Source organism: Pyrus communis, chromosome 14 (assembly GCF_041283825.1).
Source record: "Pyrus communis isolate YQ-2024b chromosome 14, ASM4128382v1, whole genome shotgun sequence".
NCBI lineage: Eukaryota > Viridiplantae > Streptophyta > Magnoliopsida > Rosales > Rosaceae > Pyrus > Pyrus communis.
This window is the reverse complement of record NC_142578.1, coordinates 23,410,732-23,421,935: the sequence shown is the minus strand read 5'-3', so window position 1 is coordinate 23,421,935 and position 11,204 is coordinate 23,410,732. Positions and strand designations below refer to the sequence as shown.

The 11,204-nt window shown below is 38.9% G+C and overlaps 3 protein-coding genes across 3 annotated transcripts; 2 read left to right on the top strand and 1 right to left on the bottom strand.

The window, feature by feature from the left end:
• Positions 1-952: 952 nt before the first annotated feature.
• LOC137713140 (uncharacterized) lies at positions 953-2,350 on the bottom strand. The gene is made up of 3 exons (XM_068452400.2): positions 1,951-2,350; positions 1,583-1,687; positions 953-1,472 (listed from the first exon to the last, which is right to left on the bottom strand). The coding sequence occupies exons 1-3, from the start codon at positions 2,263-2,265 to the stop codon at positions 1,161-1,163; spliced, it is 732 nt and encodes a 243-aa protein (XP_068308501.2). The 5' UTR covers positions 2,266-2,350; the 3' UTR covers positions 953-1,160.
• A 2,020-nt stretch (positions 2,351-4,370) lies between these two features.
• LOC137711887 (RING/U-box superfamily protein) lies at positions 4,371-5,278 on the top strand. Its single transcript, XM_068451043.2, has one exon. The coding sequence runs from the start codon at positions 4,568-4,570 to the stop codon at positions 5,075-5,077; it is 510 nt and encodes a 169-aa protein (XP_068307144.2). The 5' UTR covers positions 4,371-4,567; the 3' UTR covers positions 5,078-5,278.
• A 317-nt stretch (positions 5,279-5,595) lies between these two features.
• Positions 5,596-6,631, top strand: LOC148691432 (uncharacterized). Its single transcript, XM_088684024.1, has 3 exons — positions 5,596-5,853; positions 5,947-6,542; positions 6,598-6,631. The coding sequence occupies exons 1-3, from the start codon at positions 5,596-5,598 to the stop codon at positions 6,629-6,631; spliced, it is 888 nt and encodes a 295-aa protein (XP_088540150.1).
• Positions 6,632-11,204: the final 4,573 nt, after the last annotated feature.

The following is an 11,204-nucleotide window of genomic DNA, read 5'->3' as shown; positions in this document are numbered from 1 at the left end:
ATTATGGCTATGTAGGGCTTATACACAGTAGTTCCCTTCAAAACTCCTGTCTCCTGCTGGAGCGAGAGCTTGTTGGATGGATAGAGTGAATGCAGTAATGGCATAGAGGAATGGGATGGTACCAAAAAAAAGTAAGAAGCACGGAAGCCTACAGTTGATATAAGAAGTACTTACTATCTTTCCCGAACTCCCTGTTCTGCCTACCAAATGTCAATGTAGTTTTATCACGGCCCCCGTCTTTAAAAACCAATCTTTTAAGTTCAAATTTTCTTCAATGATACGTTGCATTGAAGGATATGAAAAATAAATAAGATAAGATAAAAATAAAAAATTTAACAATTGTGAAAATCAAATTTAACAACTAAAATACTCGTAAAACTAAATACTACGTGGTACCGAAACCAGACAAAAACCCTCTTTAAGTTTTCCAAATTTTTGTTTCTGAAAGGCCAAGCGCAATCCTTGGGCCTGCACTTTGAATTTTGTTGTACTCTCCTTTTCCCGTTTACTTTCTTTCCAGGTTTTAGTATTTTGGGAGTGACATTTTAACCTCGTTGAAATTTGCATAACTTCTCACTTTAATCTCTAACATAGAAATCGATATAAGTGATCATTGAATTTGTCCATTGGAAATCATTTTGAGAATATCCTCGTTAAGTGAAGGAGTTTAGTTTAACAAAAATACCCTTAAAAAGATGGTCATGTAGTCATTTCATGACAATTTAACAAGAATATCGACATATTTTTCATAGAAAAACTAGAATGATTTACAATGTACAAACTTAGAAACCACTTCTATCGATTTTCATTATCATGGACTAAAGTGAAGAATTATACCAATCTCTTAGGGAGTTTATGTTTATTTATACATTTTTAGTTTCCATGACATCGACAATGACCGCTAATAGAAACGAATATTGCAACCTAAAAAGTAAATATGCAACATGCTACATTACAGAAATGGAGTTCGAATTAAATGTCACAAATAAGCAGAACACGAATGTGAAGACATCGATCTTCTTTTCAGTAATCACAAACAGATCCTCAAAGTTAGTTAATTTACAACAACTATTTCCCTCAAACGCAACGAAACAGATGAGGAAACCTAGTGAGTACGAGCAGTAGGAAAATTACAAGACTAATGGAAGAAACCGTCTAAATTAGAAAATCTTGCTGTACTGGCTACTGAGGGAGTCCTTCAAATTCGAATAAAGACCATAGAGCGAGTACTGCCTGAGGTTTGCCACTTCATACCATGAGTTAAGAACCGAAAGGTGCTTGTCTGTGCCGGAAAATGCCAACTGGATTCCGAGGCTGCAGTCCACAGAGCCGCCATGGTTTTTGCAGCTCGAGGTCTTGAAGGCGCAGTGCTGATTGTTGAGGCAAACAAAGTCGGAGCTCCCTGAACATTTAGAGCACCCATCCTTTTTCCAGTACAAGTTCTGCAGCCTGCCCTTGTTGAACTCAAGCACCTGCATAAACGAAATTTCACTCGCTATATATAGCATTGCGCCGAAAATCACAATGGCAGGGAAAGAATTCCAATTCAAAGTCCGATTTCGGTTCCATTGTCAATACTTACAAGGGTAAAGCTGGTGACAGTGTAGGTACCATTAGCAACAAAAGTAGGAAGGGACCTTGCAGCATATTTTCGCCCGGCAAACGCAACCATAAACCCATAAGTATCCTGATATTTTCAATACCAACAACACAGAATTAATGGGTTGAATTCGAAACTTGTAAAAAAATCTATGCCTGTAATAAATTTAAAAAATTTGTAATTATTTTAATAAAGCTTGTAACTTTATTCAAAATTTAACCCAAAAAAATGCAATTTCAATCTAATAAACAAGCTAATCAAAACCCTAATTAAAGCTAACAATTGAAAAATAAAAATCCATATAAAATAATTGAAAGAAATAAGAGGAGTCGTAGAGAGAGAGAACGAACCGGATTGAAGGAGGAGGAGTTGACGGAGAGGAGGGAGATCTCGTCAACTTTGGGTCGGAAAACGGAGATCTGGGCATTGGAGGAGAGAGAGAGCGTAGAGTCGCAAGGAGACAGCTGAACGGTGCCGTTTGGTTGGAAGGATTCCTTGGAGGCGAAGGCAATTCCGAAGGTGAACCCGTCGGACCTCTCCACCTTCGTGTCCGCGCACGGCGAGTACACGGGGTTGTTGTCGCTGCCGTCGATTACATGCATGACCGTCGTTATCATCATAATCGTGATCATCAAGGTCGTCGTCCATGGAGACATCACCGCCATGGTTGATCCGGCGATTGGGGATTCTTGGAGGACAGAGAAAATGGGTTTTTTGTTAAGCTAGAAAGGAAGCGGAGTTGGAGATGTGGGTCCAGTTGTTGGAGAAAACAGAACAGAGATTGAAACTGGGCCTGAAAAGCAAAGAACTGTTTGTAAAGGCCCAAGGCTTTAAACGATGGGGGCTCAAAATCCGTACGAATATACGACATGATGTGTATAATTAGAGGTCCATTTAAGCGTAGACATGTGTTAATTATGGTGTAGTGACGGTGTTTATGCTTGTGATGGTGATGATGGTGAAGTTATAATCAAATACGCGATGAGCATACTAACAGAATATAAAATAATACTTTATTAATCGAAAGTAAAGAAACACTACAAATTACCAAGAAGGCTAATCAAAGAGACTACATCCTGACTAACAAACTTATCACAAACTATGATACAAATCATTCTATAATAAAACGAAAGTAAACTCTAACTTAACGAGCAAGACAAACAAATTTAAGGTGCAAAGACAAACAACTTTGGACTAGATTGAATGATTCAATATACTGAAAGTATGTTGATAGAAGAAATGGAATAGAATTCAAAATTTTCTTAACGTTAAAGTTAGAAGATCGACAAGTCACGAAAGAAATTTTCCCTTCCAGTCCTGCATTTTGCGGAGATTATAAAAGATAAGTTTTCCAATTACAAGAAAAAGCACCAAAAAGAAGCTGTGGAATTGATTCGATATAACAGGTTTTCGCAACCTTCCATACTTGTAACGAAACAATCTGGTCTTGCCGAAAATTTTGTTATGCTCGGAGTATCTATACTCCAGAGTTTTTACCTGTAAAATTTTAGTCATTACATATTTGACCGAGAATCTAACAGCCACCAAATGCATCACCAAAAATTTTAAAAACTAAGAAAAGATGAACAGTTACATCCATTGAAGGGTCTGCAACACACACCCCCCAAATTATTATTCATTTAATTATTTGTATAATAAGGCTGTTACTAAAAACAAATGCTAACTTCCAGTTCATATCTTACCTATACTCTATAGAGAGGATATTCAACTAGCTGTATCATCAACTTTTCTGTGGGCACATAAAATCAGCTTACCTCTTTTTTATATAAAATAGCAGTAAACACCAACTATCCTTGCAATGCATGGAACGTGCTTTGCACGCCCAAACAGGTTGGAAAAAAAAAATAAGAGAGAATTACACCAGATGTGGAGATGATTGGTTGAGTTGAGAGAGATATAATTAATTAATGGAGAATACTAGCCATCTTACTATTTACCATTTTTTTTTTCCGTATTTATCTTCTCTTTTTCATTTTGTAATGTTGTATGACGATCGAAACGATTAACGGAAAAAAAGATAATTTTTGCAAAGAATCCACCATATTGCAAATCGGTTAGTCGTTTTAGTAGTATTTTGATGTTCAAAGTACTACGTTTATTTATTTGATAACAATTAGATAGCTAAATCAATTCTATTTCAGTTGATTTTGAGTAGAGATAATTTTCAAAAGATTATCTAGAACTTAGATTACCATATTTATCTTCTCTTTTTAATGTTGCAATGTTATATTATGAACGAAATAATTTGTAGTAGAAGAGATCATTCCTGTAAAGAATCAACTATGTTGCAAATCGGTTAGTCATTTTAATAGTGTGATATTCAAAGCACTATGTTTGTTTATTTGATAATAGTTAGACAGCAATTCTACTTAGTTGATTTTAAGTTGAGATAATTTCTTAAAAGATGGTCTAAAAGTCAGACAATTTTGATTGTCAAATGACATGACAGGATGAAAACGAGTTGGAAAAATGTAGAAGATGAAGGATTACATGGGAGGTAGCTGGCTAGCAATTCCCCATAATTGACTAATTAGCCAATTAATCATATAAGAAATAGAGATGCTAAGTTGAAAGATAGACGTTACTCACAAGAAACAAACAGCTAAACCAGAAAAAGTATATCACAAAACGTTGACCTTCAAAACCTGCTGACACATAACCCATAATCTAACGCAAAGAAATTCACAGGTAATCCCTCATTCACCTCCCCTCTCTTTACTTAGGTCCAACTGCATCTTCCCTTAATTATAACTCCACCAAAACTCTCTCTCTCTCTCTCATGTAGCTACTAGTTGACTTCAAAAAAATTGGATTCCCCAAATAACCAATTCTTTTGTCATTGAGGCCATGGCTGACAAAACCAAAACCGCTTCTATCGTCATCTGCAGCTCCTCCTCCTCCTTACCTTTCAATCCTTTTTTCTCAAGGAAGTGAGAGAGAGAGATCATGAACGCCACAAGCGACTCTGGCGGCTTCCTCGGTTCCAACAACATTGGTAGTTTCGGTTATGGCATTGGTGTATCAGTTGGCGTCCTCCTCCTCATCACAACCATCACCCTTGCCTCCTACTTCTGCGCCAGAACTCAGCAGCCGCCTGCCCCGCCCACACGCAGGAACGCTGGCGACGCCATGGATCCGCGCGGCGTGGAAAACTTTGTTGTGGACATAGGACTCGATGACAACACGATTCAAAGCTACCCGAAAATGCTCTACTCCGAGGCCAAGCTCCAAAAGAAAGACTCCACTGCCTCCTGCTGCTCCATTTGTCTTGCCGACTACAAGAACAGCGACATGCTGCGGCTGCTGCCAGATTGTAGACACCTCTTCCACCTCAAGTGCATTGATCCGTGGCTGCGGTTGAATCCTACGTGTCCAGTCTGCAGAACGTCTCCAATCCCAACGCCCTTGTCAACTCCTCTGGCCGAGGTGGTTCCATTGGCTAGCAGGCGAGACTGATGGTGGAGCCGATTGATTTCAGTCTTTTTGCATTATTTGTACACAGAAAAGCCACTAGAATACATATCATTAGAGTTCTCTCCCAAATGTTGATGGAGTTAGACTTCCATAGTCAAATTATTTCTTTCAATTCTTTCTTTTTGACGTAGCTTGAGATCTGGTTGTACGAATTCGGAATAATTTGAGATCTCATTTCATACAGTGTTTAAGGAGTTTATGGTTTCCTGTGGCAGGAACAGAAACTGGTATAAAGTCTACTCATCTGCAAGTATTGGAAGAAGTGCCATAAATCAAGGATTTGCTTTTCCATGTTTTATGATTCCATGTTTGCTGCTGCTTTCTTTTTCTTGTTCTGTTGCTTTTTTCTTCCGCTCATTTATATGAGCTCCTTGTACTTTGTTTTCACATATACAAAAATAGACATTCAAAAATTCAATATGGTATCAGAGCAGTGACCCTAACCGGCCTGTCTCTGTGGTGTTCTCTTGAGAGATTTGTGAGCTTCTTGTCTTTCAATCATGGCTGAAGAAAGCTTAGAAAATTTGGAAGGAGACGGCTTTCATGCTACTCCACCATCACCACACTCAGATATTGATATCAACCCAAATCAACGTCTTAGTTCTGTCTTGCTAAATGAGTTTAACTATCTTCCATGGGAGAGAGCAGTTTCTCTTGCTCTGGGAGGACGATCAAAGCTTGGTTATGTTAATGGTGCTATTCCAATGCCTGAGACTACCTCACCGGAGTATGATGCTTGGCTATGCAAAGACCAGTTGGTCATGTCGTGGCTACTCAATTCCATGGATCGTAAGATTGCAGAAATTTTTAGCTATGCTGAATCCTCCATGACTCTTTGGAAAAATCTCAAGGAAATGTATGGAAATCAGAACAATGTGGCTAGAGTGTTTCAGTTAAAGAAGGACATTGCTGGTTTGCAACAGGAAGGGAAGCCATTTGTGCAACATCTTGGAAAGCTGACCACTATGTGGAACGAGCTGAATGTGTATCGACCACACACCATCAACGCTGCTGTGCTAACTAAAAGAGCCGAGGAAGACAAAATATTCCAACTCCTAGCAAGCCTGAGCCCTGAATTCGAAGATCTTCGAAGCCATATCCTCATGAATCCCGACCTGCCTTCTTTTTCAAGTGTGTGTGCCACAATTCAAAGAGAAGAGGTTCGAAGGAAAGTCATGACCTTGGACATGAAGGCAAATATACCAGAAGCTAGGGCTTACTTCTCTAACCAAAAACTTGGTGAGGAGAGAGGCTACAAAGGAAAGAAAACTGGCTTAAAATGTAGCCATTGTGATGCTGGTGGGCACTCAAGAGACCGATGCTGGATTCTTCATCCAGAGTTAAAACCAAAGTTTCCTAGGGATAACAAAGGTGTCTCAAAAGGCTCGTACAACCCTTCTTACAAGGCAAATCATGTTGCCACAACTTCTTCTGATGGAGCACTGAAGTTCACCACTAATCCAGCTGCACTGATCAACGAGTTTGCTATGTTTCTTCACAAGAAACAAGGTCTTGGAGATAGTGAAGGACCACTAAATCAGTGTGACAACAATCAAACTGCACTACTAGGACAATTTGCTGGCTTCCTGGCTGGAAATGAAGGCGTGGTACAAAGGGACATCCCAGGTATCTTACACTCCTTCTCAACTGCTCTCAGCATTGGTAATGTGCATGATTATTGGATTATAGATTCTGAAGCCACTGATCATATGACTAACAAGTCTACAAACTTGCATAAATTTGAAAAATTTTCTATTCCATCCCAAGTGTCAGTTGCCAATGGAAAAAATGCTATGGTTGTGGGAAAAGGAAAAATACATTTGATCTCAAGTGATGTCGAGTCTGAGGCTCTTTATGTTCCCTCATTCCCTTTTCAACTTTTATCTGTTAGCAAGATCACAAACTCATTAAATTGTCTTGTCATTTTCTCTCCCAAAAATGTGATCTTTCAGGATGTAGTCACCAAGAAGACGATTGGTGAAGGATTTTTCTTAAATGGTCTCTACTATCTTTCCAAGCATATTCAAGTTCCCAAGGTTTTTCAAGTCACTTCAAGCTTAGCTCAAGAACAACAACTTTGGCACCAACGTCTAGCACATCCTTCTGAAAAAGTTCTATCCACCTTGTTCCCAAATATGTGCAAAGTTACAAGTCCTTGTGATGTTTGTCATTTTTCTAAGTTTACTAGATTACCATTTACTTCCTCTTTGTCTAGGGCTAGTAACCCTTTTGAAATTGTGCATTCCGATGTTTGGGGACCAACTATAGAGTCTTTTGATGGATATAAATATTTTGTAACTTTTGTGGATGATTTCACAAGGATTACTTGGTTGTATCTTTTGAAATTTAAAAGTGAAGTGATGGAAGTTTTTCAAGATTTTCATAGACTTGTGGCCACCCAATTTGCTTCAAAAATTCATATTTTACGATCAGATAACGGCACAGAATATATGTCTCATAACATGTCACACTACTTGAGCACGCATGGTATATTACACCAAACAAGCTGTGTTGGAACACCTCAACAAAATGGGGTGGCCGAGAGGAAGAATAGAGATCTACTTGAGAAGACTAGAGCTCTTATGTTTCACATGAATGTGCCTAAGAAGTTTTGGTCTCAAGGAGTCCTTACTGCGGCATATCTCATCAATAGATTGCCTAGTAAAGTGTTGAATTTTAAATCACCTTATGAGGTCTTGAAAAATAGAAAGATCAATTTTTCCCATTTGAGAGTCTTTGGGTGTACATGCTTTGTTCACATTCAAACTCAAAATCGTGACAAGCTAGACCCAAGAGCTGCCAAATGTGTCTTTCTAGGTTATTCATCTACCCAAAAAGGTTACAAGTGCTATAATTCAACAACTAGAAAAATGGTTGTTTCAAGGGATGTTAAATTTGAAGAACATGTTCCTTACTTCTCACAATCACTGGATTACTCTAGACAGGGGGAGCATTTGATGGACTTATTTCCTTTTCCATGTCCAAACGGAGAAGATGCAACATGCATTCCTAGTGATCATGTGCCGGATGATGTTAACCTTCACTCGGTGGAACATCTTGAAGATGAAAACCATTCCTCATCAGAGATTCACAATGCACCCTCCAGTGATCCTTCCAACCATGATGTTGTTCAAATACCTGTAGTTCAATCTCCTACAGTTCGTCGCAATCCTACACGAGAGAGGAAACTTCCATCCAAGTTGCATGATTATGTGACCTACACTGCCAGGTATCCCGTGACTGATGTTATTGATTATAGCAAAGTTTCATCTTCGTTTGCTACATTCCTAAGTGCCATTAATGAAGCTCGAGAACCTCAAAGTTTTCAAGAAGCCAATCTTTACAGTGAGTGGAGAAATGCTATGGCAGAGGAGCTTCAAGCCCTCCATGAAAATAACACATGGACTATAGTGAAACTTCCAAAAGGAAAGAAGGCAGTGGGGAGTCGTTGGGTGTACAAAACTAAGTTTCATTCAGATGGCACAATCGAAAGGAATAAGGCTCGCTTGGTTGCTCGAGGTTTTACACAAACCTATGGCGTCGATTATAAAGAGACATTTGCTCCAGTGGCAAAAATGAACACTGTTAGAGTATTGTTGTCGGTTGCAATTAACAATGCATGGCCTCTCTTTCAAATGGATGTTAAAAATGCTTTCCTGCATAGTGAACTTGAAGAAGAGGTTTACATGAAGCTACCCCCAGGTCATCCTCAATCAAACAATCCAGAAATGGTGTGCAAACTCCATAAATCCATTTATGGTCTCAAGCAAAGTCCACGTGCATGGTATGCCAAGCTCAGTCATGTTCTGGAAAGGGTTGGTTTTTGTCGAAGTATTGCGGATTCTTCCCTATTTGTTCGTTCCAGCTTAGTGGGTAAACTAGTTGTGCTCATTTATGTTGATGATCTAATTGTGACAGGTGATAATATGTCAGAGATTAATGCTCTTAAACAGTATCTCAACAACAAGTTTGCTATCAAGGATCTTGGCACTCTCAAATACTTTCTGGGCATCGAGATGGCACACTCTCACAAGGGTTTCTTCCTCAACCAACGCAAGTATGTCATGGATCTTCTTCACGAAGCAAAAATGACAGATTGCAAGCCTGTTCGTACCCCCTTAGATAGCAACTTGAAGCTAAAAACTCACGGTGATCCAGTTCCCAATTTAAGTTACTATCAAAGAATGGTTGGCAAACTCATTTATCTGACTATCACACGTCCTGATATATCATATGTTGTCAGCATTGTTAGTCAGTTCATGCATGCTCCAAACACAGATCACATGAAGATTGTTCACCGTGTGCTTCGCTATCTGAAGGGTTCCATTGGTAGAAGGATCCTCATGCGCAATAATGGTCATACTCAGATCTCGGGATATACAGATGCAGATTGGGCAGGGAACTCTCTCGATCGCAAGTCTATCACTGGTTTTTGCACATTCGTAGGGGGTAATCTTGTCACCTGGAAGAGCAAGAAACAAAGTGTGGTTGCACGCTCAAGTGCAGAGGCAGAATATCGTGCTATGGCATCAACGGCATGTGAACTCACTTGGCTCAAAACTCTACTCTCGGATCTAGGGTTTCCTCACCCGCAACCTATGTCCCTTCACTGTGACAATCAAGCAGCAATGCACATCGCATCAAATCCTGTCTTTCATGAGCGAACTAAACACATTGAAGTTGATTGTCATTATGTTCGGAATCAAGTGCAGTCCAAGGTAATTGCTACACACTTCATTCGCAGTCATGACCAGCTAGCAGATATCTTCACCAAAGGACTGGCATTTACTACTTTTCATCATCTGCTATCCAAGCTCGGATCAATTGATCCCTTTGATCCAGCTTGAGGGGGAGTATTGGAAGAAGTGCCATAAATCAAGGATTTGCTTTTCCATGTTTTATGATTCCATGTTTGCTGCTGCTTTCTTTTTCTTGTTCTGTTGCTTTTTTCTTCCGCTCATTTATATGAGCTCCTTGTACTTTGTTTTCACATATACAAAAATAGACATTCAAAAATTCAATAGCAAGCCATGAGAAGATAAATTAAACGGGGCAATGACAATATTGAAAAGAGTACCATGAATCTAAATCATTCAACAAATACACGAATCACTTATATTTGTTGTTTTATTACGTCGCTTAATTGGTTGTACACCATTAACTTGTAAAATGTACAGATTCAAAGCTATGTGAATACACAAACCATTGAGTTATGCTTCCAAAATACAGGCATCTTTCTTTTCTTCGCTAGTTCTCTCTGTGCTAACTCCCTCACTCTCTACCAATTTATGTTTTCTTATATGTTATTAGCCTTTTTATCAGAGCTAACGCTCCTCGTTATGGAAACTGTATAATCTCCACTGCAACAAACTCCCACCTCTCTCATGGCCACCCTACTGCCTCCCTTCCCCCCTCCTTCAGTATCTCCAATATGATAACCACCTCCATGGATCGCAACAATTATTTCCCATGGTGTCCCATTTTATGGATGTTCTTGAAATCCATAGCTTAGAAGACACTGTGGCTAGCAACAGTACACATTCAAAAAGGTTCAATGATGGTTCCCTATTAAATAAAACTGAGGACCGATGAGACCTTTATATTATAATCTTCGAAAACCTTTACTATAATTGATTATTTGCACAGATCCGCTGCCTCAATCCGGCTTACACTCTGGACAAATTAGTGTTGGAGAACAATTCAGAAATAAACAAAAATAACAGAAATAAACAGAACTTGAAATTCTAATATTTTATTTACCAAATATACTTGATGTGCAAAATGAAATTATACAATAAATACATAAACTAATATAAAAATACAATGATAACTTGATCGCAGAAGATAGAGGCTAGCGTAAAAGCTATGTCCTTCGAACAGTATTTTCGTCCCTCTCTTGTGCTTGTGGTTCTACAACGTCTCCTCGACCAGGATACAACTACCAAATTCTACAACCCGCACTGGATTATAGAACTCTAGCGAATTGCGTTGTGTGTTTACTCTCTGGAAATTTTGTACGGAAGATAAGGAGGGAGAAAAGATGATTCTCACTTAGATACTGTGATTGCAAATATATAGGATATTTCACACCCTTTCAAATACATGTTCA

Coding starts and splice junctions, on each gene's coding strand:
- LOC137711887 (XM_068451043.2), top strand. CDS start 4,568: ATGAACGCCACAAGCGACTCTGGCGGCTTCCTCGGTTCCAACAACATT.
- LOC148691432 (XM_088684024.1), top strand. CDS start 5,596: ATGGCTGAAGAAAGCTTAGAAAATTTGGAAGGAGACGGCTTTCATGCT. Junction 5,854..5,946: donor GGCTATGCAAAGACCAGTTG/GTCATGTCGTGG, acceptor AAAAATCTCAAG/GAAATGTATGGAAATCAGAA. Junction 6,543..6,597: donor TCTTCTGATGGAGCACTGAA/GTTCACCACTAA, acceptor TTTCTTCACAAG/AAACAAGGTCTTGGAGATAG.
- LOC137713140 (XM_068452400.2), bottom strand. CDS start 2,265: ATGGCGGTGATGTCTCCATGGACGACGACCTTGATGATCACGATTATG. Junction 1,688..1,950: donor ACTCCTCCTCCTTCAATCCG/GTTCGTTCTCTC, acceptor TGAAAATATCAG/GATACTTATGGGTTTATGGT. Junction 1,473..1,582: donor CTGTCACCAGCTTTACCCTT/GTAAGTATTGAC, acceptor TCGTTTATGCAG/GTGCTTGAGTTCAACAAGGG.